Source organism: Panulirus ornatus, chromosome 66, assembly GCF_036320965.1.
Source record: "Panulirus ornatus isolate Po-2019 chromosome 66, ASM3632096v1, whole genome shotgun sequence".
In the NCBI taxonomy this organism is placed as follows: Eukaryota; Metazoa; Arthropoda; class Malacostraca; order Decapoda; family Palinuridae; genus Panulirus; species Panulirus ornatus.
The window spans coordinates 21,682,687-21,704,557 of NC_092289.1; the positions used below are offsets into that span (position 1 = coordinate 21,682,687).

Consider the following 21,871-nt stretch of genomic DNA (forward strand, 5'->3'; position numbering starts at 1 on the left):
TTTCCACCAGGGTGGTGACGAATGGCTCAGCCTTGGGCCACAGGTCGGTACTGTTATTTCTCCCGCAGTGTGCCACGAACCCTTCCCTTCCTGAATCACTGTCAGAATTTTGGCTACATAATCTACATCCCTGTCCTCCCAACACTGTTCCCTTCCTCCTTTTCCACCTGTTCCTCCTGGTTCCCATTCTCCCGACCCCTCCCTTTCCTTCCTTCTGGTCCATATGCCTCTCTCCCCTCGTCTCCTGCTCTTCCACCTGCTCCTCCTCGTCCAACCTCTTTTAATACTCCGCCTCCTATCTCCTGGGGGTGAGAACACGTCCACTTACTCCCGCCAACCACCCGAGCAGCAGGGTGGAGGAGGCCATCCACCCCCACCCCCTCACTTCATCACCCCCAGCAGCTGGGTGGGAGGAAAGGCCGCCGCCCCTGCCTGGAGCCGCCCTCCCACTTGGCCACTTTCACTTTCTCCGCCGTCCTTAAACCCTATTGTCTATTTTTACTGACTGAGAAAAGGTGTGTGTGTGTGTGTGTGTGTGTGTGTGTGTGTGTGTGTGTGTGTGTGTAACTGCCAATTTTTCTAAATACCTATTCGTACAATACGGGAGGGATATGTAACACCCGTGGGGGACCCAGTATTTCTAAATTTCTCTCTCACACAACGTTTTACGGTTTTAGTATGCTGCCGGCATTCATACCTACGTTGCCGTGTATTCCATTCATCCAGATTATTTACGAGTATTCTACATTCTTTTACTCAGAGTTCCTGCTGAAATGTGTGGACGTAAAACAATCGTGAGCCATTCATTATATGACCATAGTCTGGAGCGGCAGTGTCTCCCCCGCGGCACAGACTTTCATGCGTGACGGAGGAACAAAACGCCAAGGTGAGCTCGTGCACATACCGCCCCCTGTGTGTCAACCTTGCCGGACAGGCCAGGCCAGGCGGGCCCGGGAGCCGCGAGGCTGCTTCGCTTGATATGTTTCCTCCAGGGCTGAGGTCAGCAGACTTACCCCCAGGAGGAGGAGGAGGAGGAGGTGGTCAGTAGTCTATCCCCAGGGGAAGGGGAGTACCTCCCTCCCTCCTTCCCAGCTCCTACGTGGAAGCTTCCTCTTCCTTCAAATACCCCTACATTGGGAGAGCAAGAGTGTACTGGTCCGGATAAAGTTTACCTGACCTTGTGCCCAAGGTAAGAGGGAGGAAAAGCTTTCCTGACCCGACCTCCTGTGACCTCGTACCCTCATAGGGAGGCAGAGTTCTCCACCTCCCGCCATAGTAATCCCGGGTAGATGAAATCCCCCCCTTCCCCCATAACGACTTGGTGCCCTGGTCGTGCGAGCCTCGGGGTCACCAGCATCACGACCCTACCACAACCCGAGATCCACTGACAACACATCGCAGGTTACCATCTATGTCGTGGGAGGGGCTTGGGGACGGCGGTCGGCGGGGGAAAACAGAGCTACACTATCCTACTCCCGACCGTCGAAAATGCTATACGTTAACCCGCCTGCCACCTCCCCGGCCCGGCCAGGCATGTCACCCTAAGCCTAGGCCTCATCTCCTATACCTATCCTGTTGGCCTCTTCCTGCCTTACTACATTCATTTTTCAACTCTCTACTGGTGGCCACTGCTTCCCGGGCTACACCATTTCCATTCTTTACTGAAGGCCACCCAGTTTTCTAAGCTACATAGAGCATGAACCAGAAATGAAAGAATAAAGTAAAAGAAATGTAATACAAACGTGTCACATCAGATACAGAACACTGAAGTAAATTACCACCACATACTGTGGAAACGAAGACATCACTGCATTAGAAGCAATATTCGACAATTACTTTAATGATATTATTAGTGACTGAGCCAATACCAAACTGACAATATCTACATTCGGCATTTTCTTTTTCACAAACAAGACGCTAAAATACTTCCTCTATGCAGTTAATGGCGATTGACGTATTCAAACGCTTTTTCCATTCACCCTTACTCATGCAATTTTCATATACATTCTTTTCATACGACATGGTGCTCCTGCATAACTATTTTCCTGCCGGATGAGATGATTGGGGAAGCAGTGGGTTGGGATGAACCCTCTGCATTACTCTTCTACTCTTCAACCTTTGGGTGAGGAGGAGCCTTCACCTTTACGACCCTGTCTCCATCAATACAAATCACAAATTAATGATGCTGTTATGGTCCTCCAACATTAAAAATAAAAGAATCAAAAGCCATTAATCAGCGTCTTCTATTACCAAGCCTTCCCTTGTATTCCTTAACTGGTTACGCTGCATCCGCTTCAAAACCACGCATGAACCACACTAACTCCTCCCTTCACTCCCCCAACACCCTCACCACTATTACACACCTTACACACCCATCAGCAGTACTACCACCACACACAATCCAGGAAGGCTCACCTATCCTTCACCCCTACAACAGTCGACGCCTCCCTCAACCCTACGACCTCCCCACACACATCACTCTCTCTCTCCACTAAAGAAACGAAACAAAATGTCTTACAATTCTGGGCGTTTTATTCCTACGCCTTGAATGTTTTTAGTCACTGTATATACGTCCGATACGGGCGTTCGATAAATCAATTCAGTACCTCTCCTTCATTATCTATATATAAAAAAATGAGACTTGGAAAGTAGCATCGACATTATTTGAGCAGTAAAATAAAACGCAAATTCCCTCTATGCTGTCTGAACACCGAAAGGCGACCAGGGTGATGGACCAGACTCGACCTTCTACTGACGCAAGAGCGTGGTGGTTTAAGCAACCATGATCGCCGTACGTGTCGCTCCTCAACACCAGCCTATTACCTTCCTCCACACGCACTCATTGTCCATTCCCTCACGGTCGCGCCATGATAAGGGGCAGGTTAGAATGTCTAGAGCGTTTCTTCACAAGACAGGCGAAAATGCTACTAAAATAACCTTGACAGACGTGGACGCAGGTTCAAAATAATGCTACCCACGTATCTCGTGCACGCCGCAGAGGGCGACACGGGAAAAGTTACTATCATGAACAATCTACCTAATATTTACAACTGTCCCTACACAGGAGGGCAGGAGCAACAAGCCCAAGAGCTTCACCCAACACTGTCTGGAGTTCACCAGCAGAAGTCCTCGGAGGTCTACCGTGCTCTACTTACGTAAAGACGACGTCGCCAACGAAGTCGGATGGAGGTTCCCACATGAGTCGCACCTTCTTCTTCGGGGAGGAACCACGGTGGGTAACGGCGTTCTGTTGGGGGCAAGAGAGACACACAAAATAAGTCCCTGACATACTTCAAACTTTCATTACAAGCTAAATAACACACCTTCAAAATAACCCCGACAGTATCTTTAACAGAACTGATAAAATATTATAATTACTAACTTATCGTACACACACTTGGTAAATAAACTATTGCGCGCCGCGATCATTCGCGGAGCGGGAAACTGGGAAATTCATCCAACAAAACTCGTATGAATGAATAGCAACAATTTGCAGATGAGACGCCATTATTTACTGGGGTGAGTTTTCGCAAAACCTCATTTCTCGAAATCCCTTGTCTGCCTTTTTTGAAGGGGGATAATATGGCCATATGGAGTCCTCGGAGGTGAATTTGCCCGCTAACCCTTGTGTATCCCAAACACTGGTGCTCCTCCACTAATCTGGATCGTCCCAGGTCGTGTTCTTGCAGCCAACACCCAAGACGTCCCGTCCCAGTCCTAGGTCATGTATAAAGTAGGCATCTGCAGAAATTCTTGACAAGTTCATATCCAGTACACAACGAAATAAAGTCACTTTTTGTTACAAAGGTATAAAATCGAACTCCACAAAAGAGTTAGTTCTCCACACATGATCGTATCAGCCGGGATTATTATCTAGTTTATAATTAGAGACACGCGATGAAGGAACGTCGTCATATATGCACATACATCACGCGATGAAGCAACGTCGTCATATATGCACATACATGAGACATCACCCTCGTCGTACAACTTCACCCATAACCTTTCCGGCGAACGTATCAAAAACTATATTTAGCCATCACTATCCAACCTGAAGCTCTGACCTGAAAAACTGGACAATATTCCAGTGTCCTCAAAAGCGAAACTATGAACCTGCAATGCCACTTTCTTTTCGCGATCAATCTTATTGCATGATAATTAAAATAGTAACTGGTTTAACCAGCTAGTCTGAAAAAATAATAATAATAATAATAATAATAATAATAATAATAATATTAATAATTATTATTATCATTATTATTACTGTCATTCTTATTATCAAAGAAAATATAAAACCAGGGTCACTGTGGAGTTTAGAGACAAACTCCCTCGCTTCCGCCTCCTCAGGGCCTAACAAAGGAACCTGTCGCCAGCCGTGGCAAGTGACACCGCCGCCGTCACGAGAAACACGACATTCCTGCAGGTCTCCGACGCCGACACCCACACGTACGAAGCCGCCCTTATGCTCCGGAAGCTAGCGTTTATGATGATAATTCATTTCTGTGAATATACGTGCTGCCAGACTCTCTCTGCTCGTGGCTACACCACGAGTGAAACGCACCTTGAGCAAAGCGGTATCCCTCCAGCATCCAATATTTCCCTGCTCCTGCGTAGAGTGCGGCCTCGGAGTTGGAGAAACCCCCACACGGGGGCCCAGAGTTGTACAACTGATTAATCAATATACGGTGCGTAGATTGCAGAAAATGGGATATCTTTTCTGGTGCTCTAGGGAACGTCATGGGCACTTTAAACAAAAGTTCCTCTAGCTAAAACATATCATGAAACCATCGCGTCGAAACCCGACGATGCTACGAGACCACAGACCTCTCCTATCTTCATTACCCTGTTACTAACAAATGGGTCTGGGCTACGCTGTCTTCGTGTTCTTTAAAAATCAATTCACTTTTGCCGAATGTGTATTACGATGAGCAGGGATGAATCAGGATCACGAAAAACGAACTTTGTGCTTCTCTACTATGATATTAATACACTACGTTCAACTCCCGTTTGTCCTTTTCATTACATAGGGAAGAACTGAGGGTGAAAGTACGAAAAAAGAGAGGCAGAGTAAGACAAAAGAAAAAAAAGCAAAAAGATAGGAAAATGATGATAAAGGAGAGAAGGATAAGAGAAAGCGGGTATTTCCGTCGTGCTCAAAGGTAGCTTCGTCGTATTAAGGGTATAAAAGCTAAAGAAACTCTGTGGAAGGCGCTACGAATATATGGTGTGGGAGGAAGGATATTAGAGGCAGTGAAGAGTTTCATCAAAAGAGTAAGGCGTAACTAAAGGAGAAGAAAAAGGATAGTGGGACAAGAGAAAAGGGAGAAAAAAATTAACTAACGATGGGAATGACTTTAATATACAGGAAAAATAAATTACATATTTTCATCAAAAGGAACAGGAATAACCACACAGCCGTTACTAGGAGTAAATACCAATAATACAGCCTAGGTCCTGAAGCCGATGTGATGCTCTTTGATCCTCGGCAACAAAGCGACCGCCAAAAGCTAGAATATGATCCTAATTTTGGAATCTCAGAAGAAAACACTCGAAAATTAATATCGCGTCATCTGTACATTTTTATTAACATGGTGAAAAACTGTACATGTTTTAGGAACCTCTTGAACACGACGGTATGACCTTTGTGTATAATGATCTGGCCTTCCGCTAGGCTGTCTGAATAACACAAGACCATGAAGGAAAAATATCCAAGATGAACGGGTGTATCTACAGAAGGATGAAAGTTCTGGGATTTAGGTTGGCAATGCGATCCAAACACCATCCTCAGTATGGCCGACGAAGAGGAATAATCCTTTCCAATATGGTGACCTTTATATAAATCTATCCGTTCATCTCTAAGATAAACCCTTTTTGAAAGGATTTCTGCTTCTTAAGCCATACTGGTAATTTTTTTCCTGAAAACACATAACTTATTCCCTTGAGGATGTGGACATCCTCCCACGGACAACAACTTAACCCACTAAGCATAAAAACTTAATATCTTACTCCCATAACATCATCCTGAAAACCCAAACTCAACTAGATACGAATACTTAACCTCTTTCAGCAGGATTATCTAATTACCCCCACTAGAAAATAAACGGATCCCTACAGTATGATAATCTAACCTAACCAGCATGATAACATGACCCCTTCAATATGATAACCTGACTCAGCATGATAGCCTACCTTCCAGGGTTCGACAATATAAATTTGTTACACCGTTAAACCTGTTGGACAACATTCCCTGGCGGCTCTTGCCCACCACTCACTTGAGCGAATTCCTTCTACACCCCGCTTTATGACGGGAAAAAAATTTGCTCCCATCTACCAAATATGAACGAGAGGCCAACTCCAGCCTCCCACGGTTCATTGCGTCACTGGATAAAGCAGGATCATTCTCCCGCCTGAAGGAGGGAAGCTTTCACTACACGTATTTCATACGTTCCTCATGATCGCCACGCCTGAGGTAGTCGACTGACTGCCATCAGTGTTAGAGGTCTCGACTATTAAAAGGAAACTACAGTTATACCTTAAAAGGAAATCAAAGGCCAGCATTCTCAGACGAAGCTTTATCACTTAGTGCCAGAGTCTGCTGTTGCCTGAATGTTTATAAATTGTTCGAACATACGTTATCACTTTCATGTGTTCACAACAATAATGATCAATCTTACCTGAGGCAAGAATAAGATTAGTGCACGACAATGAAGGATGATGGCACGACCATGAAGCAACACGTCTAAACCCCCTTCGGGATGATTAGATCAAGAGCTATCAGATCATCATACCCAAAGGTCGTACCACTGTGCTCAAGAGCTGTACCGTTATGCTCCAGGATCGTGCCCCTCAAAAATCTAATGGTTGCATGGGCGGTACTAGGCTACGATTCACTTTTAATTGGCGTTGTCATGTGCAAGATTATGCCTGACGGAGCTGCTACGCCTACTGGTATTTCCGAGTATCTCCCCCTCGCCACACACACCAGGAGAGCAACCAGAAAATGTCAAACACCATCGATTCAATGTGTTCGGGTAATCCCCTCGTCCTGGGAAATGTCATGGCGAAGGGAGCTCAGAGTGTGCACAGAATGCTAAAGAGTTTTGACATGGGTAGGGGATATGAGATGTCTAGGAATTAGAGTGACTGCGGGGGAAGAAGCTAGCTCGGTTAACGGAGAGATATATAAGCAAGGTTAGGGGATCAACTGAGATAACACAACAGAAAGGGAGGGAGTTTGAAGGGAATCCCTGGACAGGAAGAAGGGAGCAAAGTTAAGGTAAGGAGGGAAGACGCAATAAGGGAGGAAGATGTAACAGAAGACAGGAAAGAGAGAAGAACCATTCAGAAGGGGAGGGAAAGGTCCTTGTGCGAGAATGATGAAAGTGAAGACAAATGGAGGAGGAGTGAGAGCACTTCAAAAAAATAACAAATCTTCACACTCGACAAGTGTCCTATTTCTACACTTAACTTCCTGTTCGCCCTCTTCTTCCCTTCGTCACTAAAAACGAAAAAAAAAAAAAATAATGCAGTAGGGAGAGTGCTGTGTGAAAGAGAGGATGAAAACACAGGAAAGCGTGTGCGGGGTAGAAGGCGGGGGCCGGGGTCACCACCTGCTCAATACTTCACATTTCACGCTCAGAATTTATACAACAAAACTCCGACACGCTACTCTCGCCTCACAAGGTCTGACCAACATTGTACTTGGTACCAGTGAAAAGAAATGCACATTTGTAAACCCACCAACATTCGCAACGTACCTATATCCACAAAGAATCTAGAGTCCGTCTACTCCTTCCATGAACGTCATCAAAGGTTAACATTAGCAGCGACATTCTCGAAAAGAAATTCTCACTACTTGGGCATCTTTTATATATGTCGGAGGCTCATGAAGGACATTAAACACGCCATTAAAAGCATGCTTAGCACGATTTCGGTGGACACACACAAGGTCCATTTGGGACGCTTGTGATTACGAGGTGAGCTAAATCTGAGAAACATCGGATTCGACTGAATGATGTATAATGTTTACCTCTCATCAATCCTTTGTGCACGACGATGGAGCACGACCATGCGACCTTAGTGCACAACAATGCGACCCCTGAGCACGACTGTGCTCGCCCTTTTCACGACGATACCACCCATGAATACGACAATGAACATTAATACGACCCGCGTCGTACTCTCGCGCTCATAGGTCGTCCCAACGTGCTAATCATACAGTTGCGCTGAGTCGTACTTCTAAGCTCAAGTGGCTACACTCCTGTAGTACGCTATTACCAAGCCTTCGTGATAATGGCCCCACCTCAACACACTGGTCATCTATTCATGCTTGCATCGTAACACCTACTTCTTGGAACACAGCGCGAGCAGAGCCGTGGGCAGTCACGAGCGCAAACTAGGTGCTTTATGGAGGTCGCGCGGTCGATGGCCGAATATCTTGCCCTGGCCCAGGCAGGGAATGGGGCTACGTCCAGGGCCGCTCATGGCACGCCCTACTAGCCTGTTACTATCCCCTGAAAACACAAGAAACGCGATTCTCTACCCCCCTCCTAGAATGGCTAAATCAAAACAATAACTGCTACATAAAGTAGCTATACCCTACGTAAAACCTATGACCACTTAGGTTAGACAACAACAGGTACATAAAATAGTGTCTACATGGTTAGGTTCCACATAGACCTTTGTATTTCAACGCTACACGGCCCGTTGCAATTTCAAAACGTGTCAAAACAATTTGCTACAGCGCGTCAGGGCTGTTACACTGTAATTACTGATGGTATCGTAATTAGTGTCCAGTTTGGCAAATACCCTTTGTTCATGATGTACGTTCCTCACCACTATCCTACTAACGTACATGCAGCAAGCTTCACCATTCAATTACTGCACATTTTTAACGCCTCTCTTGCAATCGTGTACACGATCATGCCTGGATGGTAGCTGCAGTGCAACTTTACTAAGCGTGGTAAAAGTGCACACACAACTAACGCTGGTGGTATTGTACACTTTCAACAATCATCCTACAAGACTGCAGATTATCAAGCCTAGGTAATGCTGTACACGTTCAACGCCTATCGTACCAACATTCGCGTCACTCAAACCTCGTCCGGACACTTTTTTCAAAGCCTATCGTAGACTATCGTCCTAAGGTACAGGCTACAGTATCTGCACATTTTGGTGGCTATTTTGCTAATGTAAATTACCGTGTTAAGCTATGTCTGTACAGACAGCTATCATTCTACTTAACACGCTTTTATGCTAAGCAGTGTCTTCATATTTCAACGAAAACTGCACCAATGTAAACCATCGTGTTATGTCATTCTTACGTAATACTAACTAGTGCCTAGTTTACCTGACACATCCCAGCTCTACGAGTACATAAAATGTGGGTACCACAAAGGCAAATGCAGGTACCGACCACAATCGCAGCCACGTCTTACACGACAAAGACTAAAAAACTTGCAGACTAAACAGCAAGATGAAAATTATGGAACCTGTTCACCTGATATGGCCTATAATTCACACCAACCGCTATGAGAGCGTGGGCCACAGTAACTGTACGTTCGTCTAAAACACAGCACGTACTCTTAAGTCCGCCTTCACTTCCTTCGTAACGAACTTTGCGTCAGCTAATTAACTGGCTTATCTTGTCAATCTTTCCTTTTTCATCTAGTTGTGTTTTAGTGGCATCATTACGACATATTTTCTTAAACACAACAGGTGAAGAGCGTTCCCCCTTCGTGATACTGTTTCTGTTCCCCCTACCACAATCAACCTTCAGGAGGACCATAATTAGATCCAATTATTTTTTTTTCTTATCTTCTCTTGACAGTCTTAAACATGCATTAACTGCATGAGCTGTCACTATCTGAAAATAGCGTTCTACCCTCCTTTCATACTTCAGTTCCCCTCCCAAACCTGAACATTCAAAGTCAACCCACATTCGTCTAAAATACAAAACGCTATTCTCTGCATCCGTATCGCAACAAATGATGGATGAAAGCACTTCCTGCTAACACTTGTGTTGCTGCACACCGCTGCCAGGCGTTCCTCTGCTACGTACCGTGACCTCACCCTCTCTCAACCTTTACAGGAAATTACTCTTGTTTTGTTACACAAACACGGCGTCCTTAACCCCTCGAGCGCGGCGGTGCGACCTCTGGGTAATGATGGTCTAAAACCTAACCCTTCAGTGCTGGGTCAAAGACCAGGCCCTCACTTCCAAGGGTGCTACCGTCGTGCTGTGCTCAAGGGATCGAACCAGATAATGTAGCCATTGGGCCAACTGTTCTACCACCAGTCCACCACGTTACTCCCCCCCATCCCCACCAGTAGCGTCGACTCAACCTCGGCCTCCAGTCCATCCACTGCGATACTAAAGCATCCGCGTCTTCCTCTCGTCGTCATCTGCAGAAACTAGACCCTTAACATCCAAGACTATATGAGATCCCCCTTCCGTTAATCCCTTTCACTTTCAAAGAATTTATACTTATTCACTGCTCTTAACACCAGGACCTATCTACAGAACTCCAGGCCATATTCTCTTTTGGGCCCGACGGTACGTACTTTGTGTACGATAGCGTGACCTGTCACCTGGTCCTTTAAGCCTCAGCAAAGGCCACGAAGTCATACCTAAGTAGCGTGTGGTCGTGCTATGGAAAATGTTATCTTTAGATAACGTTACTCATGACATTTACAGCATGACAAGAGAAATCAGATTACACAGAACTAGTAATGAATATTCTAAATACGCTCTACCTCGACGCTAAATACAACCCAAACAACAGGACTCCTCAATACACACTACAAGAGATTCTCAGAATGAACAAACCCTAAACTTCTGCCTTGTTTACAGAGGTGAGTCTTGGTTGTGTCCTGCTGGTCATCAACCTTCAACCCAACACTATGGCGTCTCCCACCCTTCCTCAGCCCAGTACGTTCTTGTATTGTTCCTTACTCCCCTCCACCCTTCCTGGCCCGCTAGCAGGTGTCATCTGCCCCCTCTACCGCTGTGACGCACGCTCCGTGATGTTCGGGCAGCCCAACGTAGCACTAACGTCACCTGCACATCGCCTTTACGAACCATCGCTGGTCATCTTAGCCTATACAATTCGCCTAAACCATGGAATATCATGTTACGACTTCCTTAACTTCAAATGCTTTGAGTGTAACAGAACGACCTATGAGTGTAACGGCGCAGCCTCTGCCCTCAGCCTTCACGGTTGTCCTCAAGGACTGTATCGTCGCGCCTTATGTGTTGACTGTGGTTGGGTTTCCCCATTTCATCTTCCTGCCACTCTTGTGTGTGTGTGTGTGTGTGTGTGTGTGACGTCAGTAATGCTCCAGCATCTTATCATCTCTGCATCACTCTCCACTTCTTGCCTAGTAATACCTGTCACCTCCCCGTACTGACGGGACAGCGACGCGTGTTTCGCTCACCTTCGATCCTCCGGCAGCTGGGTCACACCACGTGAAGGTCACCCCTTGCGTTACTGCTGTAACCTACTAACCTGCCGCTCCCCTTGCCTTACCTGCTTACCACCTCCTCGTACTGACAGGACAATCACGTACACTTCACCCAGCTTCAACACTCCAGCAGCTGAGTCAAACCAAGTCAAGGCAACGTTGTATCAACTAACCTACTGACTCGTTTTTCTCTCTCCGTACTCTGAGGTTAACTACCAACCCCAACTTCGTTAAAATCACACGGAAATCCACGAAAAATAATAAGGAACACAGTTTGAATGACGTACACTCGACAAAACACGCTCACGAAGTCTTACTTTCAGAAAAAAAGAATATATAGAGAGCAGAAATAGCGTGTCGAGCGACCACGTAATTTGCAATTATTTGGCTGAATCAATGTGCGCCTCCTGAGGGAGGTGTTCAACACTCAGCGATCTCTAAGTTCGCCCAAGACCGTCCCGGATTGTGATCTGTGCCGCTAACAGCAGCTATTTTACAGTGCACAGACTGCATCTCAACCCCAACCTACCACCGCCTCAGCCAAAGCGGTAGTTGCAGTAACCAGACAAGTACGGTGCCACAGGGACTGGTCCTTAATTAGTGCACCTCCAATGATTTAACAACCAAATCCAGTGAATTTCCAAGGTCAAATTTCTACTGCTTCTGACAGCGTGAAGGTCAGACGTAATGTGAGGTAATCCCACTCCCTAACAAAAAGCAGCGTACGCCAGAATATAGCTATCCTCCTAGCATTCTCCTACCGCCCACCATCAGGCACGACATCATGTACACAGCAGTGCCTTGGACAGACAAACGGAACAACTGATAGTATATATCCTTGAACAGACAGACAGAAGAACTGATAGCATGTATCCTTGGACAGACAAACAGACAGAACTGATAGTATAGATATGATTAGGTTGTCTACTAGATAATATACACGAGTCCTAAATTCCGTATCCTTATAGAATGACTGGGTAGTCAACCAGATGGTTCCTCCCGATTCACTACACAAGACAGGAGTGTATGTACAGGTTAGGCTCCTTCAGTTCACATAACCCGTGCACATCGCTAGAAAAGCAAAGGATAACTGGAGTTAACTCAATAACCAGAATTTCCACTCGCAGAAATAGGACATCGCTTCTTATTTCTGAAACTACAGAACATCACTTGGAATTTCGCTAAAGTTTCGACATAAAATTCAGTTCTACTCGATGGATATTACCCATTCGTAGGTTTTTATCATTAAAAAAACAAGCAATAAATAACATTTATAATCAGGTTCTTAAGTGTTACCACTTTAAGAGATAAATCATGATGAAACATGATGCAATTACTGTACGTTATCTGTCTGACTTTATGCAGTAAATACCGATTTAAATTAGTGAAAGTTAAAGGCGAAAGTAACGAGGAGCACACTGAGGGTTGAGCCTGTACACAAGTGCTTAATATGGTGTCCGTATGTCGTTGCGCCATATTTCAGGTTAAAACTATAATCAAAAAGTCTTCTTCATAATCATCAACTATAAACATTATGCAACTGCCATCATAAAGAATTGACAGATATCTCTTTAATTTCTAGGCGTATGATTCACTCGTGCTGTTATTATCTGAGGTACCATCCACTGAAGCGGGCTAACACTTCACATGGCGAACTGGGTGTATGTATGACTGCTTATCCGTTAATAACATCAAATTTCCTCGTACGATATCATAACAGTTATTCTGTTAAAAGAAAAAGACATTCATAACAATTACACTTTGACCCTTATCAAGGAATTAAGTGCGTAATAAGCTCTCTAAAAACCCAAACCGCTATACTTGTGCAATACACCAAAATGCCTATAATCATAGACAATTACTTATAAATACCTACAAATGTTAAACACTTCCACCTATCTTTTTTTTTTCATCATCATAAATCAGAAACACAGCGAGCTACTTATTCATACTTCTTAAAACGTCAGAACTATTCAGTCACTGCTAACCAGTCTCTGGTGAAAGCTACTGGCGTCTCCCCAGACAGTGGTCGCGCCTCTGTGGTTAGTTAGTACAAACGCCTCCCTCGCTGTTCGATGGAGCCGAAACCTTGATTTTAATTGCAGCGAGTTAATGAAGAGTCATTACCTTCTGGTGACTCAGGGTCCCTCCTGAGGTGAGGAGTAGCTGAACTCAGTCCTGCAGATGGATAAAGCGGAAGCCAATGCAAGTCAACGAGAGAGAGAGAGAGAGAGAGAGAGAGAGAGAGAGAGAGAGAGAGAGAGAGAGAGAGAGAGAGAGAGAGAGAGAGAGAAATGGCAGACTAAAACGAGAAAAAAAACTGTAACCAAGAATGCGGCAAACAATAAAAGCTTAAACATTTACCACAGTTTTTTTTTCCCGAAGAGTGTCAGCTGATAAGCAAACCTGATAAAATAATTCAGCAACTTCATTATACAGTTTATCGACCTCTTCAGTATCACTGTCAAATCAGAGCGAAATATCAGAGACATTTAATGTTTTACTAATAAATCGAAGTCCCTCTTTCACTCTTGTGTGTTTCCTGTTCCTCCGTGAGAGGCAATCCTTCACTTTTCCCTCCTTTCACTTTTATTCTCTTAAAAAGATTAATACTTAAATTTCAGGTGGATACGTAAGCAAGCAGGGAAGGGAGGCGGAGGGTGACTTGAAGGTTCATCGTGCTGCGGTAAACATCTCTCATCCTCAACCTGTCATATAGTGACAAAGCTCTTATTTGTATTGACTGACGACGCGACGCCACTCTAATACCTTTATCTCACTGCACTTATCTTTCATAATCATCAGATTTACTTTGAAAATACATCACTGCTACTCTTGTTTATTACGATGCTACGGAAGAGCTTGTCAGCAAGTGTAGCTTCCTAACAGACTACTTGTACGTATTTCTCAAAAGATCAAAACTACGCAGCTATTGCTACCGCTCTCAAGTGAAGTCTGGCAACCCCTCCCTCAATATGGTAGTGGTCGCTTCTTTAAGGTTAGCAAGTACACCTCCCTGTTCGTTGCAGCCAAAACCTTGGTGTTAATTGTTGCAGGTCAGTGTTGAATTTCATTACTGTGGTCCCTCAAGGTCCCATCTGAGGACAGTGGCTGAGCTAATAACCTGGCATCACCTACGGCAGAATCCAGTGCACCTCACTGACAAAGAAAATCAGAATATACGAAAAACTATCAATAGTCACGATAAATGCAAATAATAATAATAATAATAATAATAATAATAATAATAATAATAAGACAACTTTTTACACTTTCCACAATTCTTTCCTGAGAACATAACAGCGTATGACTTACCTAACCCCCTAGACCCAGTGATTTGGGGCGGCCGAGAGCATAGGGTCCGCACCTCCAGAGTTGTAGAGAGGTTTAACTCAAAACAAGCTAATAAAATCAATGCAGTTTTTCCATTATGAAGTTTCCCGAGCCCTTTAGCATATCAAAGTAAGCCAAAATATTTAATACATTAATACAAGTCTTGATTAATTAACTGAGGTTCAGCATTCAACTCCCTCCTTCAAATGTCCTTCGTTTCCCGTTTCTCTCTGAGAGATGGAAGCCTTCACTTTTCCCTCCCTTCACTTTTCCCGCCTAAAAAAATTCAATTTTATACTTCCTCGGTCAGAACCCCATAAATCATAACTCTCTCTCCACTGACAATAGCAAATAACTTCACAAAGGCACAAAACTAAATCTAATTTTCGTCAAAAACAATTCTATCAGAACTGTGCATCGAGTGAGTGACTAGTTCTTCAGCACATTGCACAATGTAAACCACTGACAGGTGTACATCACATGCTTCCGACTACGTGTACTGAGCATCACGATTTTGCGTGCAAATGGGGGATATGGATATGTAAACACTGCACACCGCAACACACAATAATACGAGTAGTACATAGTTACATTATGCAGACCTTCATTTACATGATTCATCTGCGGCAATATTTCATTAATAAATCCTTCCAGAAGACTGCACTGTCGGAAATATAATTGCCAGTTTTTCTTCTCAAGGATAACGGTGGATTATCAACCTGGTACCTACAGGGAAGGTGAAGAAATCTTAAGTTACTCCCAAAAGTTCCCGCAAGTGGGTCTTACTTCATCCACTCATGTCGTCGACATGGAACGGCTGTGGTCTGATGTTGCCATAAGCCCCGACGTCCGCTTCGCAACTCATATACAACACTAAACATTTCCTGCACACAGCTAAATTAAGAGTTTATTCTACCTCACTGGGCTAAGTTTATTCTACCTCATTGGGCTAAACTTCCTGCCATGTAAATTCCAAGGACGTAAATTACAAACGGTTGTAACGATGAAAAAACTTCTCCAACAACGATCCGCGTTCATTTTTCATCATCGCTTCATTCTAGAAGCAGCCACAGGGGCAATCCTGAAACATGCTGTGGAAATATCATTGGTGCTAATTCTAGGGGAGCATTAGTGCTAGATATGGGAGAAATATTAGTCCTGTCAACGGGTGCAAATGCCGATTAACACCTTTATTTCTGCAAACCATAAACCTTGCCAAAGGACCTTCATGCAGCTGAAGCTGGCACGTTAACACAGCATCAGAGTGACGAAGTTTAGTATTGACCATTGGTGAGTCACTACCACCAGTCTTTGGCTCTGCGAGTCACCGCGGTACAGTTTCCCACTCACTCACGCCGCACCCAGTCACTCACCCATAAAAGCAGCTGGAGCGGTCGGCTCACTGTGTTCAAACACGACAGATATGTCGCTTCACAATACTCTGCGTTACTGCCCTAAGCATACAGTTTCAAGGAGGTCAGAAAGGTGACTAAATGCTGTATAACAGTCAATACATCCACACATACTCGACCTTGTGAGATACGATGACACAACGTAACCTTTAACCTTGAACAAAACCTTACAAATTATGGGTATGATGGCCTGGCACAGGTCAAAAGCCAGCCCATCTTACCCAAAGGGTCGTACCATCACGTCATGCTCAGTGGTCAATACCTGATTACATAAACAATGTTAGATTCACCTGCGTAATAACCTCCAGTTCCCGGTACCGATAACCAACACATCAATATCAAAAATACCACATCTTGTTATGCGGTCGTAACCTTTATTACATTAATCACCTTCACATTTCTTTTCCTCACTACTGCTTCCACTACAGTTCTCTCCATGCCATCGTTCGAAACCACAAACATCTGCTGTATCCACGCCTGCCAACGCACGGCAGTGGAATATCAAGATAAATCTTAGCATTCACCCGGCAACGTAGATGATTAAGAAGCAACAGACAACGTGGCCGAGAGAATGTCACTAACACGATGTACATAGTCCTTGAGCACGACGGTGCGACAATTAGGTATAACATGATCTTTTTACATGACCCTTACGAGATCAAACCACAGACCAAGCCACCGCATCAAGAGTCGTAAAGTCGTGCTCAAGGAGTTAAACACGAAATTTCAAAAACACGACCATTCTTTGGCATCCCAACTTCCTTATAAAAATCACAAAAAAAAAAAGGAAACATGTGAAGGATAACATTCTCCAGACTGACTCTTAAGGCTGTGCTAATCAAACATTGGCAGTGTGAACAACCGCATAGTTTAGTATTACTTCAGTGGACGTCGAGTTCTCTGATATGTATGCAGGGTAAGCAACGTCAACTTCGACTTCACCGAACCTCGGATCTCATTTACTTAGGTAATCTCATGACACAAAACACGTGCTTCACAAAACATATCCAGTAACGTAATAAAATACGATTTCACCTTCAAATTACCATGAGTATACCATCGTTCAGCAACAGTTACATTAAATGACATACGCACCCGAAATCTCTGCTACACCTTACGTGATTCACATCGCCGCCACCGCAAAAGCGTACCCTGTTGCCGTTAGGACGGACGTCGGTACGACCCCTAAATCCAACCGGGCGGAGCCCATGCGTCCGTCACCACACCCCAGGGGCCAGCAACCACGCCTCGCCACGCACCCTCCAATCCACGGTTAGCCAGAGGCGACTCCAGTCGATACAAATGATAAATTATTTTCAGAACCATGACATAACAAAAGTAATGCCTACAATTAGAAGCAAAGGAAAACGCTCAAATGCGTTATACACACGCACACACAAACCTTCCCCGTTAAATAAATACATTCTCTCCAGCCTGGGAGCGACCTTGCCACACTTGGGGGAAAGACCACTCACCGCCAGCACCTCCGGCAACGAGACCAGCACAGGGTCCACAATCCTTGCACCGGCCGAGCGAAGACCAAAGAAATATGCGAATGGATCTGTATGGGAACACATCTCTTAAGCTTCACTTACCAGCGCTTTTTTCAGATTTTTGACGACTGACGTACAATTCCAGGCAACGCATTTTATCTCACATCATGCTAATAAGAGTGTGATGTGATATAATAGATCTCTGTGGTGTGAGTTAATGACATGGCTAACGTGTCCAGGTCTTGTGTGTTCATGACACAGCAAAGCTTTGGAACTTGAACGTGTGGCACAGAGCAGCTCTCAACTGCTGCAAACTTACCAACACAGCGGACCTCCCCCGTGTTTGGAGACATGACAAGTGCATTACTCCACTGTGTGGAGGTAAGACAAGACTAAACTCAGGCAGTGAGCTTCCGAAACAACAAACCTCCCAGACTGGTGTTAGTAAAAGCTAATTCCTCCGCTGATGCAAGTCTACAACAACACCGCAAACCTCTCCAACGTTCTGGTCTTGGGCTATCAAACGCCTCCCGTGTTCGAGGTAAGGCAGCACACTCCCGCAATTTCATTACAAAATAAACCAATCTAATCCTCTGAGCTCACAACATAATCTCTCAGCTTCGTGGAAATACACAAAAACTTTCCAGTTTTATGAGTTCAACAAAACCTGTCGCTATGAGCTTGCAATGAAATAAACCTCTCCATCGCTGCATGTTTGATGGGCAAACATTATGTTAAAAAAAAGCAACGGCCCTGCGACCAAGGCCTGCGGCACGCCGTTGGTAACCCAAACCTAATAATGAGATAAGGTTCTTTTGACATGACTGTTTGACGAGTGCGTTGGAAGAGCATAATACAGGAGATATTTCATATACCATAAGGTCAAGACAGAGGAGGTTTGTCATAAGTCTCTAACACTTTATATGTACTATCGCAACCTCATAACACTGGAGGAATCTGATGTTTCAAAAGCACACTTAAAAAAGACTGTAAAATTCATCAAATAAGAAAACTTACAGTGTCAGACATAACACTGTAAGAGAGAAGTAAATCTCAACCGGAAAAAAAACGGGAATTGTGAAAATCAGGAAATCCTTCGACAATTCCGGTCAAACAACCGGGTACACATGATTTGGCAACACGCCCAGCGACCTGGTCGACTGCTCTGCCAGTCCTCATCCAAAATAGAAACAAATCAAAATCTTATAAAACCATTCCCATTCTAACCCCCTTAATCTTTACAGATCTACCCGAATGCAAGATTGCAAAACCACGCAAACAAACATGCAAGACAGTACTAATGACAATGAACACCTTGGGCAAGCCCGTACAAATCTTGGGCAGGTGAGCAAGACCGTACAAATCTTGAGCAGGTGAGCAAGACGGTACAAATCTTGGGCAGGTGAGCAAGACCGTACAAATCTTGGGCAGGAGAGCAAGACCGTACAAATCTTGGGCAGGAGAGCATGACCAATGAATTCAATATGTTTCTTGGGTGTGAACCTAAGGGGTCAAGTCAAAGGCCAGGCAATCGCACCCATGGATCGTACCGCCGTGCTCAAGGGTCGCATGGTCGTGCATCAAAGTTTTATAACACTATATAATCTCAAAGAGCAACCGAAGCCTATGAAACTAACCAACCAAGCAGTCCCCACAACAAAATAGTGACACCAACAACCAATCAAATCCAGCACCTCCACAAGCAATCACAACTAAACTCCCAACCCCGCCACTCATGCACCTGAGGCCTATTATAGAATACGACGGCCGCATGCAAACACGTACACGACGCCCTTAACAAGATTTCAACACTCTCAGGCAATCAAGACCATGACGCTCGCAAGCAATTACGAGGTCCGCAAACAATTAATGCCGCGGAGCCAGCAAGCAGCACGGCTTCGAAGCAGCCATCTGTGAAAGTTGGAAGGTCTAGCGCAAGGAACACGGACAGCTGGGAGGAATAATAATAACAAATAAAATGGTAAAGGAATCATCAGAGGAAGACAACTGCTTTTCTTTACCCTGAGCGCGACGGTTTGACCCTTGGTTATGATGGCGTTCCCCGGCGAGAGTCATGGCACAGGCCAGGCTGTCATGCCCAATGGTCGTATCGCTGTACTGAAGCATCGAAGTGTCATGCTTAAGGATCTCGCCATCGTGCTCAAGGATCGTACCATCGTGCTCAAACATCGTACCGCCGTGCTCATGGGGGTTAATAAACCGAGGGTTCAGACCAGTGCCTCGAGCAAAGTTGGAGACAAAGGCAAATACCACGGCATGACAAGCCAGTCCAGGACTCTGATGCAAAAACTCCTTAACTGCATGACCCTAGAGGGCAGGTTAGAGGAGGCTGAGGCACCCGAGAGTGACGTGACGCAATGGATTGCCATGACCCCAGTTGACATTGGCCAAGACCCGTCCAACACCTGGCCACGACTTGCTCCTTTATCCAAACCACACCAGGAGCTCACAGGATGCATGTATCTTAAGCCCCCACAAAGGTGTGTCCCAATCCAAACACCTCCTGCCACGTCCCAGCATCATATGTCCCTAACGAGACGTTTGGCTGCCTCGCCACCAGCTGTAGCTGGTCGTCTTTCAATGAGCCTCCGGAGACGAGGCCACAGAGCCAATGTCCTCGGAATCCCTGTCTAGACCTGAGCCTTGGCTGGTCCTGCCTGTTGCCCAGGGATAATGGCAACAGCGTTGTGCGGCAAGGCGAGCAAGCTGGGAGGACTGAAGACTGGGCGGGCGAAGTCACGCATCATGGGTACCTACCTCTCCATAAACAAGGGCGGCCAGGGAAATTTCCAGCAGGAGGATTGGGTGGGAGAAAGAGAGACAGACAGAGAGACGGTTCACTGCGGCTGAATGAAAAGTTTTCTTTTTCATTAATTTTCTGAGGCCAGGGTCGCAGGTTAACAGAAGACTGAGAGTTCGTCACTAAGCTGTGACGAGCCTGGGTGACAATAGTGATATGCCTGTTACAGTTTTAAGATTCAAAATTCCCATCATCCCAGCGCGTGGGGGTTGAAAACAACGCAGAGGTTACCATGTCTTCTGTAATTTATATCAACAAACGTTTCATTCTGGTGTACCCGGACACACTACGTTATACTTCAGAGTCCTCACATCTTCAGACTAGTGACATTTGCTTTACGCAACAACAAGTCTGACGAGAGTTAATAAAATCATGGAGTGAAATCAATTCAGGACTTTTTTTTTTTCTTGTCATGTTTCACTGAACATCTGTCTTCAACAACACTGCATCTACCGAGTGTTGTTTCTTAAAAGTCTCAAAGCGACACATGGTGTCCTGCTCTGTGGTAAATATCCAAGAACGTGACTGAGAGACGGGTATCATAAATAGAGGAACAATGCAGGCAATTTGGAACTCATCTTCCCTACCGCATGAGCCTCCGTGGTGTAGCGGTTAGTGTTAACGACGATGAGCGAGCACGGGCCCGCACGAGTCTGACTCCTGGGGGCGGCAGTCGGCCCACACCCAACCAAGGTTTTCAACCTCCCCTTGGGGACGGTCATAAATGAGCACCTGGCTCAGGCTGGTGTGTGTGTGTGTGTGTGTGTGTGTGTGTGTGTGTGTAAATACAGGAACATGCATGTATACGCAAAGATATTAGACGCAACAAGAAAAGCGTTAAAATCGCCGTAACACAAAATTATCTTTAACAGGAAATACTGTTTTTTCGGTAATTCTGGTGTGCCACTTCAGCTAACCCTACCATTTCACTCATAAGCAAACTGGTGAGCTCAAAAGCTTGAATGTTAACATATGTCCAAAGCCTAATGTCAAACATAGATTAATGAATATATATATATATATATATATATATATATATATATATATATATATATATAACAGGAAATTACGTCTATTTTGTCATTTAATCTTTCGTTCTTACGAAAAACTAAACTTGACGACTGCAGAGATTTTACCTATAAAATTCTAGATTTAAAATAAAAAAATCTATCAAGCTTTCTAATCAGCAGCTGACTTATGTGTGTCAAGGGAGATGACATTATGGATTTCACATAAAATTTTGTTCTTCCTAGGCTTCAACTGGAGCAGCGCATGGATAGCCTATCCAACTGAAGCAGCGCATGAATAGCCTAGTCTGTTAACAGCTGCTTCATGGCAAGAGAAAGATA

At 44.8% G+C, this 21,871-nt stretch overlaps 1 protein-coding gene across 1 annotated transcript in view; it reads right to left on the reverse strand.

Moving 5' to 3' along the window:
- The window catches only part of LOC139746838 (putative ferric-chelate reductase 1 homolog), a 79,696-nt gene that overhangs the window by 29,722 nt on the left and 28,103 nt on the right, over positions 1-21,871 (reverse strand). The window contains 1 exon segment of the mRNA XM_071658433.1: positions 3,156-3,247. Within this exon segment, the coding sequence (XP_071514534.1) occupies positions 3,156-3,247 (92 nt within the window).